The sequence below is a fragment of the Dipteris shenzhenensis genome, chromosome 21 (genome assembly GCF_047967505.1).
Source record: "Dipteris shenzhenensis isolate YYH24624 ecotype China chromosome 21, Dip_SZ_1.0, whole genome shotgun sequence".
Classification (NCBI taxonomy): domain Eukaryota; kingdom Viridiplantae; phylum Streptophyta; class Polypodiopsida; order Gleicheniales; family Dipteridaceae; genus Dipteris; species Dipteris shenzhenensis.
In genome coordinates this window covers 33,474,720-33,494,938 of record NC_141616.1, presented here as the reverse complement: position 1 = coordinate 33,494,938, position 20,219 = coordinate 33,474,720, and the positions used below count along the sequence as shown (strand labels likewise).

Here is a 20,219-nt window from a genome sequence, read left to right as displayed (position 1 = left end):
TCCAAGCTAGGATGTCCCTGTCCCAGAGTCTTCTTCTCCTCTCTTAAATAAGAATCAAATCACCCTAGCAAAGCTCTTTAATGAAATGATTTGCCTTGGCTTCCCATGGACCCTTAACACTATCTCGCCCATCCACAAGGTAGCGAATCCCATGAGCCTAGGGAACTACAGGACCATTATGATTGGGCATGTCATATTCAAGATTTATGCACCAGTGCTTGATTTTGAGGTCAGTCGATTCGCAGAGATGCGGGGGCTTAGAGCATACGGACCAGCAGGATTCCGACATGATCATGAGACTATGGATCACATTCTCACACTCTAATGGATTATTGAGGAGGCGAGGGCATGGAGACACAGAGTGTATTGTTGCTTTGTGATTTCTGCAAAGCCTTTGATACAATTCCTAGAGCCCGCTTCATTAGGCGCTTGCAGGACTTGGGCTATGATCAAGAGATTTTCTAGGCGGTCATGGCGCTTTACGAGAGAGTCTCAGGCAGAGTTCAGATAGGATCAGGATGGACAGAGCCAACAACCCCACACCAGATCATCTTGGATTAGAAGTCCCCCCCCCCTCCAACTTTGTAGCATTCTAGGTGATCACAGACCTCCACCAAGTCAAAGATTTTGATTCCATGACCTCAAGCCGACGCAAGTTACCATGGCTGGCCTTATCCACATGAGGGCATACCTAGGGAGGACCGCATTTGCACTCCGTGATCTACAGGTTGAGTCAAAGGAGCACTTTGCTTTTAGATATCTTGTGTACTGTGAGAATTGAGGTGTCTTTTCAAACATGGATTCGGACCCCTCTCCAATCTCTTGGTTCACCCGGATCAAAGACAATTCGTGATCTTCATTCACGAGGCTATACAACGTTGAGACCAATTGCACAGGACACAGAGATGAGATTATGAGGCCCAGTTTGACTCCACTCAGAGGAAGATTATTGATTTTTTCCATTAGATAGCATGGACCAGCAGAGATGATGCAATTGAGACCCCAAGCCTACTGGGCGCGATCCCTGCTGGGTCGGCCGGACTCCTGATTCACCAGGGTCCCTCCTGGAAGCCCTCAGTTCTGCTCCAGCCTCTGCATAGCCTCTCCACAGTTTACCGCCTAGGGTTTCCTCTACTCCAGCCTCTCCTTTGCTGCCTCCTAGGGTTTCTGCCTCATTTCGCCTCCTTCTTCCTGCCATTTGCATCTGCTTTTAGCCCCTGCTGCCTGCCGCCTTGCTGCTGCTGCATATTCGACTGCCTTTGGACCTCCGTAGCCTTTTATCTGCTGGTCGGCTCAGTTTTCAAGGCGTTTTTCACACGTGTGGCCCCTCGAGGTCATTTCAGAGCATTCTGTTGCCAAAAATCAGGGTTTCCAGGCTGCTACAGCAGAAGTCGGCCACCAATGGACATTGGTTGCAGAATTTCGAGGCTTTTGAAGGCTTTTTCGACCTGTTTTGGAGCTCCTATCGCACTTTCGAGTCGTTTTAGGGTTGCTGCTGCAGAACCGCCTCAATATTTCAAAGATTTTCTTGCTGTTTGGAGGATATTTCAGCTGACTTTGGCACTTAGCGTCTGTTCAAGGCACCTACAGCACCGACTTGTGAAGGTCTCCCTCACCTCGTGATCTGCTACAGCATTCGGAGCTGTCTTGCTGCATTTTGAGGGTATTCTTGGTGCTTTTTCATTAGGGTTTGCCTTTCTGGATACCCCCTTGCTGCGTTTCGATCAGGGTTTACATTTTGGAGCCTCCGAGGCTCTTCTTTGCATTCGGTGACTCTCCGATCGGCACATTGAGAGTCATGACATGATGTCCCTTGATAGCTACTCCTATGGCCTTCATCGGTACATCATTCGAGGGCATCCTCGCCTGGTTCTTCACCGACATACCTCTTCGCATCAGGATGTGCACATTCTCGTGCGGTAGCTACTTCGGGATCATGGGTTCTCTACCCTTGCTATGCATAAAATGAATGAAAATATTTCTATGTCGAGATAAAGGTTCTCAGCCTTGAGTTGTCCCTCTAAATTGAATGTCTTTGGAGTCAATCAGAGGTCCTTTGCCCTGGGTTGTCTCCCAAAAATGATTGTATTGTGTTTTTCTTTGGTTGATGGTATCGACCACCCAGTTCAAAGTAAGGGGGGATGACGAGTGATGGTTTGCCCTTGCCGGTCGCAAGCTGACTGAGAAGTCACTATCACACGGGAGGTGTTGGAAAGTTGGACTTGCTCTTTGCAGTATTGCGGTGGAGGGGTGATGGTCTACTCTTGCGTGTTGGGCCTCACACCTCTTTGCTCTGAAGGGGGGTGTTGGAGATATCATAGTCAAAGAGTGTGTTAGTGTGTAGGTGATCTAGTACTAGTTTATGTGTGTGAGTCTTGTGTGAGTGCCACGTGTCATCATGGGACTTATCCCATATGCACTAGGTGCTAGAGTGTGTGTGAGTAGCCTACGTAAGGCTTGTACTTCACTTGTCTTGTCACACTTGATGAATGAATGAGAGCCTTTGTCATGTCTTCATTTGAGCATCATTTCCTCATACCCTAACCTTCTCTCTCTCTCTCTCTCTCTCCCTTCACCGTGTTTCCAACACATGCTATACTGGAAGGGAGGGAGTCTTTCCATGTGGACCCAATCGCTCAAACCATCTCTTTGTGCGTGCATACTAGCATCTCTGGTCACCTGATGCTGATAGTGCCATAGAAGAGGACAATCTTAGCCATGGTAATCGGCTGTGCCCAGAAGTGCAATCCCTATACCCCTTGACCCCATATAGGTAGGTGATAACCTGAAATATTGCATCCAGCTGTAGTGGGGATGGCCCAAACTCAACCTGAATAATTTGGTAAGGGACGAATGGCTTCCCGCGGATCATCCATGATAGCATGAGAACATGTAGCCGCTCCACACAGGCCCACTCTATATCTAAGAGACCCGACCCCCAACAAGGGCTGCCACACATCCCCGTTGGACAGACCAAGGAGTCAAATAGCAATCCCTGGTCCACGGATCCTGAAAGTGTGAGCGGAAGCACTACCTCCCTAATTTGACCAATGAAGCGTATCCCCTGCTCAGGCGGGCTTGCATCACGGGTCTCATAGTGAAGATAGGTCCAGAGAAGATAACCCCAAGGTATGTATATGATGAAACAATCTTAACGGGCGGCCCGTCAAACGTGAACTGCTCTCGGTGCATAACGGCTCGAGATGTAGTGAAGATCATGACCTTGGTTTTACCAAGAGTGACCTTAAAATCATGGGACTCACAAAAGGACTGTAGTGCATCAAGGTGTCTCTGGAGTCCCTTTGCTGATCAAGACAGAAGTGCCATGTCATTTGCATATAGCAATATATGGATTAATGTGCCAGCTAGAGAGCACCCATCCCCCCCCAATGTCTGCATAACTGTCTCAAGCTCGTCAATGTAGAGGCCCAACAAGGTTGGTGATAAAGGACACCCTGGTTTGACCCCAATAGTGCTCATGATCTCTTTTGTCCACCCCGACCCTGCCCGGACTCTGCCTGAGACTCTCTCGTAAAGTGCCATGACAGCCCAAATGATCTCCTGGTCATACTCTAGATTCTGTAGGCATCGGAGGAGGCGGGCAGTGGACGATGCAAGTTGATCGACATCAGCAATCTATAATAGGATTTATCCCTTTGCAGCACTGATTCCCATCAGAGCCTCTCTTGATTGAGACCCCTATCCATTCTTAGTCGCCCAGTGGATCTGGTTCATCATATATCAGATAGAGGACCGTCACATTTATACCACATTTCATATCTATCTTGCTTCCCATGGTGTCCATATAGTATTAGTATTAGTATTTGTCTTGGGTGCAGATGCCAACTTAGTGGCTCCACCCATTTAGCTCATTGTATCTACTTTTCTAGTGTCATAGCCCCTTCGGTCTTTTGAAGGCTTTAATAAACTCTCTCTCTCTCTCTCTCGGGCTTGCCTAAGCTATAGTGCTAGAGATTGGAGCTCTCTATTGCACTCTCAACCATCCAACTGGCCCATCCATCCTACCGAGGGATATCCTGCATCCCAAAACTATGCTATGGTTCTATACCCCGCATGTCCCGCAATGAGCTCACCTTGATCAAGCACCTCTGAGGTCATGCCCTGCCCCATTGAGATGTAAACACCTTCACTCTAACCCACTATCGTAGACCAACATTATCAACATTGTTGCATGTACCAACATTATTCTATGTCAATCAATATTCTCACAAGAATCCAACACACTCCCTATCCAAGGGGATATGCAACCTTATGAATAACCTCTCACAAAATGTGTCCAACACCTAGGAGACGTGTTTAACCCCCTGGCCCAACCCGCCATTTGTAACCTTAGTTCTCGTACTTCTTGCTGTAGATAGAAAATCTATTGTTGGGCAGTGCCCTCGTTCGGTGCATCATGCAAAGAAAGGAAAAACTTATTGCAAGGAGTAATGTGCTTATAAGAAAACATCAAGTATGCATTAGCAATATTATCTGTAATATGCCATCGAGGAAAAAAACCATATTGCATAGGATGAAGGCCATCATGAATCAGAAACAGCTGTGAATGAATCATGAATAGAAGGATTGTACTGGCATGTAACAACAAAATCCCAATCATGATGAGCAGCTTTGGCTGACGTGATAAGCAAACATTGGCTAATTCTTCTCATTTAAAAATGAAGCATCAATAACTGCAAGGCCAGACTCTTGCTTCTTCTTCTTCTATGCGCTTTCAACATTCAAAAATGTCATGCATCGTATCTTTTTCTTATTTGTATTCTTGTTGGCATCCAAAGTGTTACCACAGCTATGTTTGGGTTTCCCACATGGCTTGCTATTTTTGCATTACCCTTATGATTGGTAGCAAATGCCTGATCACCAAGATAGAGGCATTCCAATTAGCATGGCTTTGCTCTTATTGCAACAATAAATTGACTAGCTGATTCAAAGCTGTAATGGTTGTGAAAGCCCATGGCCACCAACCTCAACATGGTTGAAAATCATTGATATGAGTCAATGTCTAAGTGTCGTGGACACAATCTGACTATTTAGCACAACTTCATCAATGTTGGCCAATTTCTCTTTAAAGTCTTTGACAGTCTTCAGATAGCATCCACGCTTTCCCTTTCATCCAAGGCATCCAACTGCTTCCACAAATATGCAACCTTGCTTCATTGCATATCTCATGCAAGGAGGGAAACTTATCTGCCATTGTCTTCAGAGCAAACATGCCAAAGAGGTGGTTTGCCATTGCTGCTAAGGCGCAAATGTGAAGAACCCAAAGCAATCAGATTGAATCAAATGATTGCACTAAAGCCAAGTGCAAATGTCTGATTCTGACCACTCAAGGTCGATATCCTGCACGTAATTGAATGCCAAAAGAAATGTGCTGCCTACACAAACTACCCCAAGGTATGTGGGCTTACTGCAAAATAGAGGGAGCAAAAGCCCCAATTTGCAAAGGTCAAACGTGCCAATAAATGGAACAAAGCAGGCCCAAACTCGTCAAAGAAAACCTACACAGCAAGTGCAGCAAATGCAAGCCTTTTCTTGCAGAAAATCAACTGCAGCTCCTGACTAGGTGACTGCTCGTACATACTGCTGACCAATTGAATGCTCCCGACTAAGTGACTCTTATACGGACTGCTGACTGAACTTCTGCAGCTGAATTGAAATGATGTGCAGAAGCCCTAACTGAAGGCAACAACCTGGTCTGAGTCTGAGCACTCTAAAGAAGACTTGACTAGTGATAAACTGGCAGCAAGAGGGTGTCGACCAGGCTGGAGAAGCTGACAGTAAGAGCTACAGCAAGGACATAACAGCTTGCAGAGATGCACTCAGATCCTTTGCTGTAGAAGGAGAGCTATGCTGGTGGATTTTAGCAAAGGGAAGTAGCTCTAGCAGAAAACGAGGACCAGCAGGAGGCAAACGGAACTGTGAGCAGATTTGAGGCTTCTTGGCCAGCTGTCAACCTGAGCAGCAGACAGAAAATGACTGCGAGCTGTTGACCAGCAGTAGTAGAAAATGTCCACAAGAGTGGCATCAACCTAGTCAACGAGTAATAGCAGAAGAACGGGCTAGCTGCACAGCAGTTGGCAACCTTTGAGAGACAACGACTTGTGGAAAGGCAAGAAGGGGCAATAGAAGTAGTGGGGGCATAGGCAGGGTGTAATGCACTCTTTCCTAGTTCTCTACTTCATATCACGGGAGCAGCACCATGAATCACCTCCCAGCCAATTCTTGCTGAGGCTGACAAGCAGACAGAGATCTTCATTCAAACATCAACGTGAATAATTTCCTTCTCTTCTCTCTCTAGCCTCAACAAGCCCAATTCCCTAGATAGATCTAGATGCCACATGTCATCCATATAGGGCCTTCCTAATGCAACATTTCACCCCTCTCTTGGAATGCATTAAATTCTTTGCCCCTAGGCACAACCTTTGCATTAGGCCCTTGGCCTTAGATCTACCTAGTCTGGTGCTATCAGCCCTCACCTAGGACCTTGACATTAAATCCCTCCCGATCATTTACATGAAGCGCAAACACATATATTACAGAGATAGATCCTTTAAGGGAAATGTCGACTGATTCTTCCGAGGTCATGCTACCTCAGCTAGAGCGTAACAATCCTTCCCTCTTCAGACATCAGCGTCCTCGATGATAAAATCTGGGAACACTCTCCGCATCTGATATACGGATTCCCAGGTAGCTTCGGATAGAGGCTGACCATGCCTTGCAACCAACACCGTGGGTATCTTCCGATTTCGTATTTGCATTGTTCCTCCGTCCAGGATCCTTGTTGGTTTGCGCCTTGCAATATCCTCTATCTCCTGAGACAAAACCACACCTTCGATTAGTGAGTCACCTGTATGTAAAAATTTCTATAAGCGCGAAACATGAAAAACCGGGTGCACCTTACACCCTTGTGGCAATTCTAATTTATAGGCTACACTACCTATTCTCTTTAGAATTAACCACGGCCCACAGTATTGAGGTGATAACTTAGCACGCTCTCCTGAAGTCAACGACTTCGAGTGCGAAGGAACTCTGAGAATAACTTTTTCTCCCTCCTTAAATACTCTTATAGACCGGTTTTCATCCGCATACACCTTGGCTCTATCCATAGCCTGGCGGATATTAGCTCTCGCAAATGCTAGCATCTCCCGCATCTGAACTACAAAGTTCGCGGCACTAGGCACTTTCTGAGGTACTCCAAGTATAGTTGTATTGGCTGGTCTATAACCATAGTTCAGCTCAAACGGACTGAACCCGGTAGAGGAATGTTTTCTATCATTGTAGGCAAACTCCAACAATGGCAACCACTTGTCCCACGTATGTTGCCTCAATGACACATATGCTCTCAACATATCCTCTAAAGTTTGGTTGACTCTCTCCGTTTGACCATCCACCTCAAGATGATCCCCACTACTCATTCCCAACTCAGTCCTTAGTGTCTCAAATACCACTGTCCAAAAATGACCGGTAAATCTGACATCCCTGTCTGACACTATGGATCTAGGCAATCCATGCAGACGAAATATATGTCTAATAAACAAATCCGCCACTTGTGGGGCACTAACAGGCTCTCTAGTCGGAATGAAGTGAGCCATCTTGGTTAGACGATCAACCGCCATAAGGATAGAATCATACCCTTCTTGTGTCGTAGGCAGTCCTACAATAAAGTCCATGGAAATGCTCTCCCACTTACTTAGTGGTATTTCCAAGGGCTGTAAAAGTCTGGGTGGCTTCACCCGCTCGGCCTTGCTTACTTGACACGAGAAACACCGTGTCACATATTCATGAATATGCTTTTTCATCTTTGGCCAAAAGAAATCTCGCTTCACGAGATCATATGTCTTTTCTACCCCTAGCTATCCCGCACATGGGCTATCATGGCACTGTCGAATGACTCTCTGCCTGAGATCATTCTGACTAGGTACTACTACCTTGCCATTCCTTTTCAGCATACCATCCCTTATGGCATATCTTGCATAAGTTTGGCCTTTTCTGGACGCCAGGTCATCCTTTTCATTTTCCCCGGGTTTTAACACATGAGCCTTAGGCCATAAGCTCTGGACAAACTCGTCCACTTTTTGAGTTTCTCTAATCTCGGTCATTAGAGCACTCTCTAATACCGTGTAACTCAAGTTGTGCATAATGCGAGACAACACATCATCAACCTTATTGTCTTTTCCTCTTCAGTACCGAATCGTTAGATTAAACTCCTGCATGAGCTCTGCCCACCTAGCTTGGCGGCGCCTCAAGTCAGGCTATTTACAAAAATGTTTCAGAGTATCATGATCCACATCCACATAAAACTCTGAACCATACAAATAATGCCTCCATGTTTTCAGAGCATGGATAACAGCATACAACTCGAATTCATGAGTTGGCCAATTCCTTTGAGAGGGAGAAAGCTTCTTGCTTTCAAAGGCTACTGGCCTTCCCTCTTGAAGGAGAACTGCTCCTACCGCAATGCCACTTGCATCGGTTTCTAGGAACAACGGTTTCTGGGGATCAACTATTTTTAACACCGGTCCTGTGACCACCGCTTGTTTTATGGTGTTAAAACTTTCTTGTTGATTCTGTTCCTTTATAAAAGGTACTTTATCTGAGGTCAGATCAGTCAATGGCGATACTATTCCGGAATATCCTTTGATCTGCCTTCTATAAAACTGGACAAATCCCAAAAATGATCGCAACACGTGGTCAAACTCTGAGGGATTGGCCAAGTTAGTATCGCAGCCACTTTCTTCGGATCCATTTCTACCCCCTGTGGAGTAATTATGAATCCTAAATATTCAAGCCTAACCATACACAGTATAGTTTTCTTTTTATTTACATAAAGACTGGCTTTCCTCAAAGTACTGAACACTACTCTTAAGTGTTCACGATGCTCAGTAATACTTTTACTGAATATCAGGATATCATCAATAAAATGTACTACGAACTTTTCGATATACGGGCGTAGTAAATCGTTCATAAGCATGACGAATGTCGCTGGAGCATTGGTAAGTCCGAAGGGCATTACCAAAAACTCATAATGACCAAATCTGCTTCTGAAAGCAGTTTTATGCACATCCTCGGCTCTAATCCGGCTCTAATCCGGATTTGATGGTAGCCACACTTAAGATCTATCTTACTGAAAATCACGGATCTAGCAAATCATCAATCCGAGCCATCGGATATCTGTGCTTAACAGTGATATTATTCAATGCTCTGTAATCTATACAGAGGCGAAACGTATCATCCTTTTTCTTCTTAAAAATCACTGGCGAAGCAAAAGGTGAGAAACTTGGTTGAATCTGCCCCAACTTGAGGTATTCTTTCAGTTGTCTACGCACCTCCGCCTCTTCAGTAAAACTCATTCTATAGGGAGGTCTATTTACAGGATCTGCCCTCGGGATCAGTTCAATCTTATGTTGAACTTTCCGCTCTGGAGGTAACCCATAAGGTAGTTCATCCCTAAAACATTCCGAGAACTCCTCTGTTATAAGATTAGCCAGCTTGGCCATCTCACCACTTTGCGTAATATCAGTGCTAGCCGAAGAATTATCAACCGGCTCTACCGATGTTGTGCAAAGGAATAAAAACTCTACTTGAGCTTTTCGGATTCCATCACGGAAACCAATGGTCCCTGAGGGATATCTTTTTCACCTCGCAAGACATAAAGCACATCATTCATCTTGAATTGATATACATGCTTTTTCCAATCAATGGCTGGATTCTTCCTGGAATGCCACGCCATACCCAGGGCTATTTCTGCATGAGCAAGCTTGGTCATCTCAAAATCAAGCTTCTCAGCATAGTCCTGAATCCGAAGCTCCAACTGGGTAACCCTTTGGTCCCATACTTTAGTTGAACTTCCATCTGCCATCCTGACTGTATACGCATAGTCAGATGGACTTGTCTTTAATTTCAGCCTCTTCACGAGCTTGGAGTTAATCACATTGTGAGTTGACGCCGAGTCAAACAACACAATGACATCATGATTGGCCACTTGCCCTTTCAATTTAATTAACTCCGTATCATTAAAGGCTGTATACCCCGTTGCTGCGGGCTTAGATAGGATGTTATCAGGTGCACTCGTCACTAGCTTAGCAACAGACACACATAACAAACAAGGTACTAACCTCTGAGAAGATCCTGCTAGCTGAATCTGCATCTCTTCCGCTCTGGGACTTCCCTCCATCTCCACGTCGCACTCTGAGATCACCATCTCAGCCATCTGATGATCTTTGTTACGTGGACAATCCTTCCACTGATGAGGCTGAAGGCAACCAAAACATAAGCCTTCTCTCCTCGCTTTTTCCCTTTGTTCTGGGTTTAAGGGAGACTTAGACCAAGCCCGGGCTGCCATTTGGGTTATTTTCCTCTTCACTCCAATGGTGGTACTTGGTTTAGGAGTTTCAGCTGGTCTCGCCTGCTTGGCTTGACCACTCGGCTGCGAACCACTCCCTCTACTAGCCCACTTCTTCTTAAACCCAGATTTCTTCGGATACCCATATTGAGTTCCGACCTGTGCAAACCCACTTGGCTTGCTGCCCTTGGCATCCTCATAGTTCAGGGCTATAGCTATTGCATCATCTAATGTGTTCGCGTACTTAGCCCGAACTTCCATTTTTATTTGATCATTCAATCCAAATATGAAATCTTTCACTTGGATTGATTGAGGCAGGGGTTCGTCAACCTTCATTCCACTCTCTCGAAACTTATCAGTGTATTCTGCCACTGATAAATTTCTCTGACGAAGATTTCTATATTGATTCCAAGCTCGGGATGCTTCGTCAGGAGGTAAGAAGTGTTTCCTGAACTCTCTTTTAAAACCCTCCTAGGTAGTGGATGCTATACCATCTTTTTGTTGTTTAATCCACCACCGATCCGCTACCTCACTAAACATGTGGGTGGCCTCGCGGATCTTCTTGATGTCATTTTTGATTTCACAAATGGCGAACGCCTTGTCCCATTTGTGTAAACAGGTCTCAATGACATTGGAGCTACGGTCGTTCATCCGACGAGAATACTTTTCTGGTCTGTAATTGGCAATATTTGGAACTTTAGCCTTCCTTGGCTCGACCGTATGGACACTAGACTCCGGTTCCATTGGAGCCTTTCCCTTCTCCTCTCGAGAAGGTCTGGCAGACATACTATGTATCGCTCTCCTAAGTTCTTGGACTGCCCTGCATTGGCCTGTAATTGTTGCGCTAACAACTGTTGCAAGGCATCCTCCAGCAATGCAATCTTGCCAGCTAAAGTATGAGCTACTGGGCGCGATCCCTGCTGGGTCGGCCGGACTCCTGATTCACCAAGGTCCCTCCTGGAAGCTACTTCTTCTGCTTCCATTCTGTTCAATGGGTGTTTTGGTTTGTTTTGTTTTGTTTTGATTTGGGTTTTTTTTTTTTTTTAATAAATAATAAATAAACACTACTAGCAAACTGTATTTACCAGCTGACACAATCCAGTGCACTAACAGTTTGACACAATTCCCTATACTAGGGAATTTCTGCTGTTGGGGTAAAGGCACATTGCCAACCCTTCATTAAAGATAGGACACCTATGACTGTCTTAAGACAGTCATAGTGTAAACCTAATCCTAATAAAACAAATGAGTTTGTGGTGTGGCTCATCACTTCACACCCGCACACCTTGAGTCTTCTCTCTCTCTCTCTCTCTCCCTCTTGCTCTTCTTCCCCCTTGAGACCCTTCACCTGCAATCCCACATTCACACTGATCAGGCATTCAACATAGGCATATATCTCAGATGGCGCTTTTCCCTATACTAGGGAAATTCCTGCAAACTGACTCTGACTGAAGCACACAGGCATATGCACAGGCATAATCTATCCCTGTTACAACATTAAAGCCTCGTGCAGGCTCATCATTCACGAGATCTTGTCTATGAAAATAGAGCATCACCCGACTAAATCAAGGAGAAAAAAAAACAACATGAACTAATGGAGGTCGAAGAGAGCTCCCTGGTCATCCACGAACAGCCACGCTCCCTTTTGGTTCCTTTTACTTCTGTCACAGCTGCGCTCCAAACCTACTGTCTACGACAAACACTTTCACCTAGTTCCATGTAACAATCAACACGCCTCTGCCTACGAACTATTTATGTGACCATGCATGGCTCTGACTGGAGCACGTCGTTCGTCGACCACGCATCGTCCAAACCACATGTCTGTAATTCGTTGAATGAGTCCGTCGCATGGAGGTCACAAGTAGCAGGACCCTCCTGCGCTCTTCATCTACCTCATTTTGTCAAGTTACCTTACAAGAACCCTCCGCTCCAGCAATAGCACAAACGCTTGCGTATGTCCCACTCCTACGTTCTATGACCCGTTTGCGTAGGCCACCATTGGACGACTAGCGCACTGCGATGATCAGGCACCGTCACGGGCACACCCCTCTCTGATTTCGGGGTAGTTGCGGGAGCGCCAATAGCCCCCCTTTCCTAGTTCGTGGACGTCACAGATTACGAGCCGTTCCCCCTAGGCTCCAGGCCTGCTGTCCGTCAGCGCCTTACGGGACCCCTAAGCTCCAATCACAATTCAGAAGCCTTCGTCAACGTCATCACGTTGCAACATCACATGGTCAGCCGGTCGATTGGAGCTCAGGTCCTTCGACCATCCCACTCTATCCTCACGTGAAGGTCACCGTTGGGCGACTCGCCACCAACGCTCCACGCCTTTCCACTACGTTGTAACTCTACAATGCGTTTGACAAAACGCACGAAGCCATCTCCCTCCACTTCGTAACGTGGCTCTGATACCAATTGTAATGCACTCTTTCCTAGTTCTCTACTTCATATCACGGGAGCAGCACCATGAATCACCTCCCAGCCAATTCTTGCTGAGGCTGACAAGCAGACAGAGATCTTCATTCAAACATCAACGTGAATAATTTCCTTCTCTTCTCTCTCTAGCCTCAACAAGCCCCAATTCCCTAGATAGATCTAGATGCCACATGTCATCCATATAGGGCCTTCCTAATGCAACATTTCACCCCTCTCTTGGAATGCATTAAATTCTTTGCCCCTAGGCACAACCTTTGCATTAGGCCCTTGGCCTTAGATCTACCTAGTCTGGTGCTATCAGCCCTCACCTAGGACCTTGACATTAAATCCCTCCCAATCATTTACATGAAGCGCAAACACATATATTATAGAGATAGATCCTTTAAGGGAAATGTTGATTGATTCTTCCGAGGCCATGCTACCTCAGCTAGAGCGTAACACAGGGTCACAACCTAGGCTCGGATACTAGTGTAGGATGATAGGAGCTGAGGTGCAACAGCAAGGAAGTAGTACAGCAAGCAAGTCGAATTGAAGAAATGTATTACAACAATACTCAAGGTCAGAAAGAGTACAAGATAAGTAAAAGTACCAGCCTATGAAGGCTATCCTAAACTCTAGACTATAGAGTTGACCTAGTTAAAAATGAACCAATAGGAGAACTAACTAGTACTTGTCCACAAAGCCATACTAGGGGCTAAACCTAACATCATCGTGCAAGAACCTGAGAGGACTCCTGCATTAGGAAGAGCTGGGAGTAAAAAGAGGCGGTCATCTCTAGTATCTCTTGGGTATGTGAGTGAATATGACCTCCCTAGTATCTTAGCATCTCTTGGGGACTTGAGTGAACATTGCCTCCCTCATCTTGTAATCATTGTATCTAGGTCCCTGCCTAGTGTGGACTAGTGGCCTGAAAGAACTACCTGGTCATCCTATCCCTTTGTTGAACGCATTGCGCCTTAAAGGAGTGATAAGAGAACTCTGCCCTAGATCTCCGTGGCTTGGAGGTCAAGCCGAGTGCTCTCGTATCTATGTGGAAGCCACTGCGAGCTAGGGTCATTCTCTCTAAGACTCTTTATGGAGGTTAGATCCCATTTCAAAGTGCTATCTCCTACGCCTGGAGATTGTCATCACTAAAGTACTTGTGTTTCTAGCTCAAAACTACTCCTCTAAAGAGCATGAGTGACTAAAATACCCATGTCCATAGCTCAGTACTACTACTCTGAATAGTACCCAACCTAGTAGGGGATCACCTCCTCCTCTTGCAGCAAACATCATGGATGCACACTCCTTTCTAAGAAGTCCTCTTAACGGAGCTACTCTAAATGATGAGTGATATGTCCATCATGACGCCATTGGCTAAAGAAGGAGCGAAGCCTACTCGGGTGTCTAGAGAACTCTACCTCTCATTAGGGGTCAAGGCTGCTAACCATGAAAATAAATTGCTCCCAAGTACTACGCTTAGTCAAAGGCATTGCCAAGGAGGATGCTTCCCCCATGTGGCCTCCTCAAACTCTAGGTTGGTCCGCATCCAAGAGGCTCTCAGTAAGCCATTTCCAAAAAGGTGCACATTGCTAATGACATGTAGGGGCATACATGTTCAAGATCCCAATCTTGGAGTTTCTAGCTTGAAGCCTATCTAATACAGCCATCCTCCTATGAGCTCACCCACACCTCTGGGGCTTGGTCTGGACTACTAAAATGCACACCTCTCCGGTCTTGCCTACAGCTTGGGACCAAACCTCGAGATCTCTCCCAAGAGGAGATGGCACCATCGCCCAATATCCGAAATTGAAAGCATATGCTTCTCTTGCTACAGCTCCTAACAAAGTATCGATTGCTATGGCTGGTCATCATGTACAATTAGGCATAACTTATGCACTCTTCTCTCTCATTCCTTGATCCTTGAACACGGTATTAGAGCCTATGCATTTAGCAAGGCACAAGCCTTTTCTTGAGTCATCCTCAACAACCTTCAAGCTGTTCATATAGCTTCAATTCTCGTCAAAAATCTCATCGCTTTGAGATATAGAGAGAGAGTTATGCTCATTTGAAGCTAATATGTGTTGAGAGAGAAGAGAGTACATAATCAAGTTGTAAGATTATCTATTTGAGAAAAAAAAGAGGGGAATCGTGAATGAAATATTGCAACCATTAGTGGTGTTTTGTTCTCCAAGTCTGCTTTGTCACACTTTAAAAAAAATCTATGTTGTTGGAGAGGACCATTCCTTGAGATAGCTTTCTTCTCGTATAGCACTTGCATTGGCAATTTTTGTAATTGAATGCCTCCTCTTGGACCCCTCACATTAGAGACATTGTTTGTAGTAGTTGCACAAGGCACTGGTTGTGAACCAGCCTCGAGCCATGGGAGGTCTACTTTTGGTTTTGTTTTGCATGGTGACTTCCCCATTGGACCGTCGATGGTACGTGCTACCCTTGCACAACTGATGATCACAAAGAGACAATTGCCCATGGTGTATGGACTAGTCATTCGGAATAGAGGATTTGAAGTGCTCGCTTGGGATTGTTGTGAGAATGCAGTGTTTACATGGGGATGGTAGCTAGGCTATTAGAGAGGAAACACCCCCATGTGTGCATAAATACATAATAAGTACTGAGAGAGAAAAAAATGGTATCCATGGAATAATGAAGGTCTAGTTACACTGAACATCCAAGAGAGACTAACTACTAACTTCTAGCTGCTAACTAAACTAACTAGTGAAGCTACCCAATGAATGAGAAGAGGTTGACTCTCATGAGTACAAACTAGAACCGTGGCTATGATTTGACACATAAGAAGATAGATTTCTATTGGCATAGGGATCGTTACATAGTGCTACTTTATATTAACCACTTTGTGCAAGCCAATATATAAGAAGGTGGAAACATTAAGGTCACTAAGGCACTAATCTCTTTATAAGTTAAAGTCTATATCTTCTTTTGCGATCCAAATAATATTGGATTCCTATCCCTATCTCCCTATCCCCCGCTCCATCCCACCAGGATACACACAGATTCATTTACCCCACTCACAGAGGATCTCTATTGGGCAGTTTCGGGTCTCTTCACATAGGCTTCGTATCGAGAGAGGCAGATCAGAGTGCCTACAAAGGGAGAGGCACATATGCACATTATGTGACATGCAGGAGGTTGAGATGGAGGAGCACTTCATCTTCAGGTGTCCTGTTTACTATGAGATTCGAGGGCATTTCTACTGCCCCTTCAGAGATAGCTCTAGGGTTTTGTCCCGATTCCTCTCCTTTCCAGACCAGAGATGCTTGGCGGGCTTCATTCATGAGGTAGTCAGGCACCGCGAGAGGATACTTCGATCACGCAGACATGATCAGACTTCTTCCTTGGCAGATCCATCTCAGAGCTCTATCACGGAGTTCTTCTTACCAGATCACATGGACCCCCACGAGACGAGGCCTCGACATGATTGTGACCCAGAGCCAGTGACTTGCTAGCTGCGTGGATGCGCAGATTACACTTGGGGATATGCCCTCTCTGTACAGAGTCGGCGGCCGACAGGGGTTAGTGTAGCCCTTGTTAGGCATATAACTATGACCAGGAGATGTCACAGGGCTGCACCCGTGAGCAGCCGACAACACTCTATCGCCAATTTCATGCCTCCATTGCCTCATCCACCCTAATGTCCTGATGATGATGATGATGATGAGATTGATATGTAGTCGACCACTGACATGACTATGTTGTACTTAGTACTACCATTTTGCACTTTTTTTGCATTCTGTATTGGTGTGGATGCTCGTTCAGTAGCTCCACCCTCACAGCTTGTTCTTGTACCAGGATTTTCACAGTCTCATAGACCCATTGGTCTTCCGAAGACTTTAATAGACTTTCTTTCTTTCTTTCTTTCTTTCTTTCTCCCCCCTCCCCCAACCATACACATGTACCCAATTGCTGTTGCGAGTCGCTCCAATTCAATCTCTTTTGAATATGATACAATATTACACCCCATAATATTTACATTGTATAGTCATTACCAATAATGATTACGCGGTAAGTCCTTTATGTTCTCTTTCTAGAAAGGATCGCATCCAAATTAGAACAGCTGAATTAAATGCTGCAACTACAATCATGAGCCGAATTTCCTGAATGTTGCTTTTGTTCTTGACAAAATAATAGTGCTCTTTTGCATCTCCTTTCTCTTTATTAAAATATTTGTGTCAAGCATTGTGGCACCATATTGATGCTATTGAAAATATGATACTATTAGAGTTTGGTTGTTTCCATGTGTCTTACCTCCATATATTTGCATTGCGCACAATAGGTGAAAGTTCTCAGATCAATGAGGAGGCCAACAATCCAGGATGTTGTTCTTGGACAGTACAAAACAAGTATTTCAAAAGATGGAAAATGTAAAGTTCCAGGTTACTTGGATGAACCGGATGTGTCTCCAGACAGTATAACCCCAACATTTGTTGCGGCAATATTGTACATCGACAACTCACGATGGGATGGTGTGCCATTCTTAATCAAGGCGGGCATCGGGCTAATCAAACACAGGTTTGATAGAGCTTCTTCTCTGGAAGCATCACTTTTAGTCTATGCAATGAACCACAAACAAAATTAAGATTGTCATGTGCATGCTCTTTTTCTTTTACATTTTTCACATGCAAAACTCACACGCTAGTTTAATTTTTAATCGTAGGATATATAGAAGAACATGGTGAGGGGATTGAGGTCAGCAAAGAAGATCACTCGAAGGAGAAGTAGACATGAGAATTGAGAGAAACGTTGATGATTGAGTTATTTGAGATCGATCACAATGCCTCTTTTATAGGCTGTTTAAACCTTATCTTCATCTTCCACACATAGATACATAATTGATAATGTCACTCGTCTCACCTACCTTGACCTTTATACTCACCAAATGGAAAAACACAAGATCACTCTCATACATACAACACAAGGATGGTCAAACCATAGTATACACATAATGGAGACACACGCACACTCATGACTCCGTATCCCAACAATCCCCCCCTTCGGAGTGAAGGTGGAGTGTTTTGAGAAAACCTTCAATAGCCATGGTGATTTTGTCCCAAGAATGCAATCATTGGATATGATAGAAAACACCCCCTTGCTCTACAAGCAGACAATCATTTTGGGGGAATACTAAGTCACATATTGAAAATCCCAATCAGTGTCTATCTCCTCCTAAAGAGGTAGCTTATAGTATGCAGCAGACAAATCTTTTTCTCCATTTGTGGTAGAAGGCTCAGCTTCATTCTCGTCATCTTCTTCTGCTAGAAGAATCTTGTTCTGTATGATGCTGCAGAAGTTACATATGAATGGTTTTCCACTCCTTTTTTCTTTCTTTTTGGAGAAGAGTAATATCAAATCACTGAAAGTTAGTGGAAAGCAAACATCTAGGTCTTGCCTAGGGTCTCCGACCATTTAGATCCCTGAATGTGTCATGCAGTAAGGCTGGTGGCTCAGATGACATGGTAGCAGTTCTCGTTGATGAGAAACGACGTCTCACAAAGCAACCTGGAGCTATACTTGAGACTAGAGTGAGATTGTTTTTGTACATACTCATCAACAAAGCCCTCATGGCATTTCCACTCTCTAGACTGGTTATGACAGCCTCATTTGCATGGTTTTGTATGAGTTATATTGACCTAGCAAAAGCAGGCAAATGAAACATGCAATCCAAGCACAAGGATGAAGAAATTTCCAATATGTGGAGACAAAAAATGAAGTCAAGAGTATGATCCACTCTAGTGAGTACATGCTATGACAGTTGTGGCCAGGGAAATCGAGAGTTGCCACTGCAGAAAGCGAGGCACAAATTATTCAGAACACAAGAACAGAGTATTAAAGTTTGTCAGGGTAAGGACTTTAAACATTTTCTTTAGAAATTACAAAGCAAGCAAGTGTTTACAAGGTGTACAAAACCCCTCCAGATTTGCAGAAACTGTAAATTTTGTGTCATATTTATGGAAATTCTTACAATTAGTCTTTGTATGGTAAAAGAATCAATTTTCCATTAATTCTTGTCTTTTAAATCCGAAGCCACATGCTTTCTAAAGATGCCATCCCTCCTAAAGAGATTAATGTTCTCGTTCTCATGTAATTGACAATAAAGGCTCGTATCTTTACCAGAGTGGAGATCCGTATCCAATTCCGGCATGTTCCAGGCAACTTATATCGGGAGCGCTTTGGTTATAATGTCGATCAGGCTACCAACGAGCTCGTCCTTCAAATACAGCCTGATGAATCTATTATTTTAAAGATCAACAACAAGATTCCAGGCTTGGGCTTACAGTTGGATTCATCTGAACTAAATCTGCTCTACAGAGACAGGTCTCTCTCTCTCTCTCTATCTATATCTATATCTCTATATATATATATATAAAGCAAGAAAATACAAAAAGAAAGTCACTCTCTATGTACCTTTTCTTTTGGTAACATGAGCATGTGCCATTGCAGGCATGATGTTGACATTCCAGACTCCTATGAGCATTTGATCTTGGATGTTATTGATGGGGATAATCATCTGTTCATCCGAAGTGACGAACTGGAGGCAACATGGGACCTATTGGATCCTCTACTTGCAGAAATCGAAAAGCACAAAGCTGCACCAGAGCTATATCAATTTGGAGGTAGAGGACCTGTAGGAGCTTATTATCTTGGTGCTAAGCATGGTGTCAGATGGGCAGATGATTGATTGCTTAAGACCGCTTTAAATTTGTGCTTATGCGGTGGAAAATAAGGACAGTCTGGAGGTGCAATTGGTCCAGTGGGTTATAGTCAAGCCAGGGTGCTTTACATATTCTAATATTGCTACCCTGCTTTGAAATGTAAATCTGTCCTCGTCAAATAAAGTTAATGTTGTGTTGACTGGTCGAGTGTTATTGGTTGGATTAAACCTTCGAAGGCTACAAGTGTATACTCACTATTCTTTCCTTGTTCTGGCAACATTCATGACTTGATATTGAGAAAACCCAATTATTCAAGTTGCAAGTGTATCTCTGGCTTCCTGTGTGTATTAACAAAGGAAGGGAAAGGTATGGAAATAATGCAAACAAGATTCACTAGCAGATGTGGATCCCTTTTCTCAGTTGGCACACGTATCCTTTTTAAATGTGTGTGCTTTTGTTCTAAACTGTGTTACAACACTATTCTTGAATCAACATCGGCATTTGATAAATGAAAAGGATGCAGCCTAATCAACAGTAGTATCAGTGTCATGTTTTTAGCATCTGATCAAGTTTGAGAGTTTCGGCTGCACAAAAAACAAAATCTGGGTCCTGCACCAAGCCAAAACTCCTGTATCACTAAATTCTGTTATTATGTCCATTTAGAATACGTTAAAAGAGTTTCGAATTGGTTCTTGGATTGGCATTGTGTTTTCACACGCCCTTTTCATAATCATCCTTCTCAAACCCATTTC

The 20,219-nt window shown here is 44.3% G+C and overlaps 1 protein-coding gene across 1 annotated transcript in view; it reads left to right on the top strand.

Moving 5' to 3' along the window:
- LOC147888765 (glucose-6-phosphate 1-dehydrogenase, chloroplastic-like) overlaps nt 1-19,782 on the top strand; it is a 39,211-nt gene extending 19,429 nt beyond the window's left edge. The window contains exons 9-11 of the mRNA XM_087392976.1: nt 17,091-17,326; nt 18,929-19,129; nt 19,256-19,782. Of these exons, the coding sequence (XP_087249102.1) occupies nt 17,091-17,326; nt 18,929-19,129; nt 19,256-19,493 (675 nt within the window). The 3' untranslated portion in view covers nt 19,494-19,782. The remainder of the gene's footprint in view (nt 1-17,090; nt 17,327-18,928; nt 19,130-19,255) is intronic.
- The last annotated feature ends 437 nt before the right edge of the window (nt 19,783-20,219 follow it).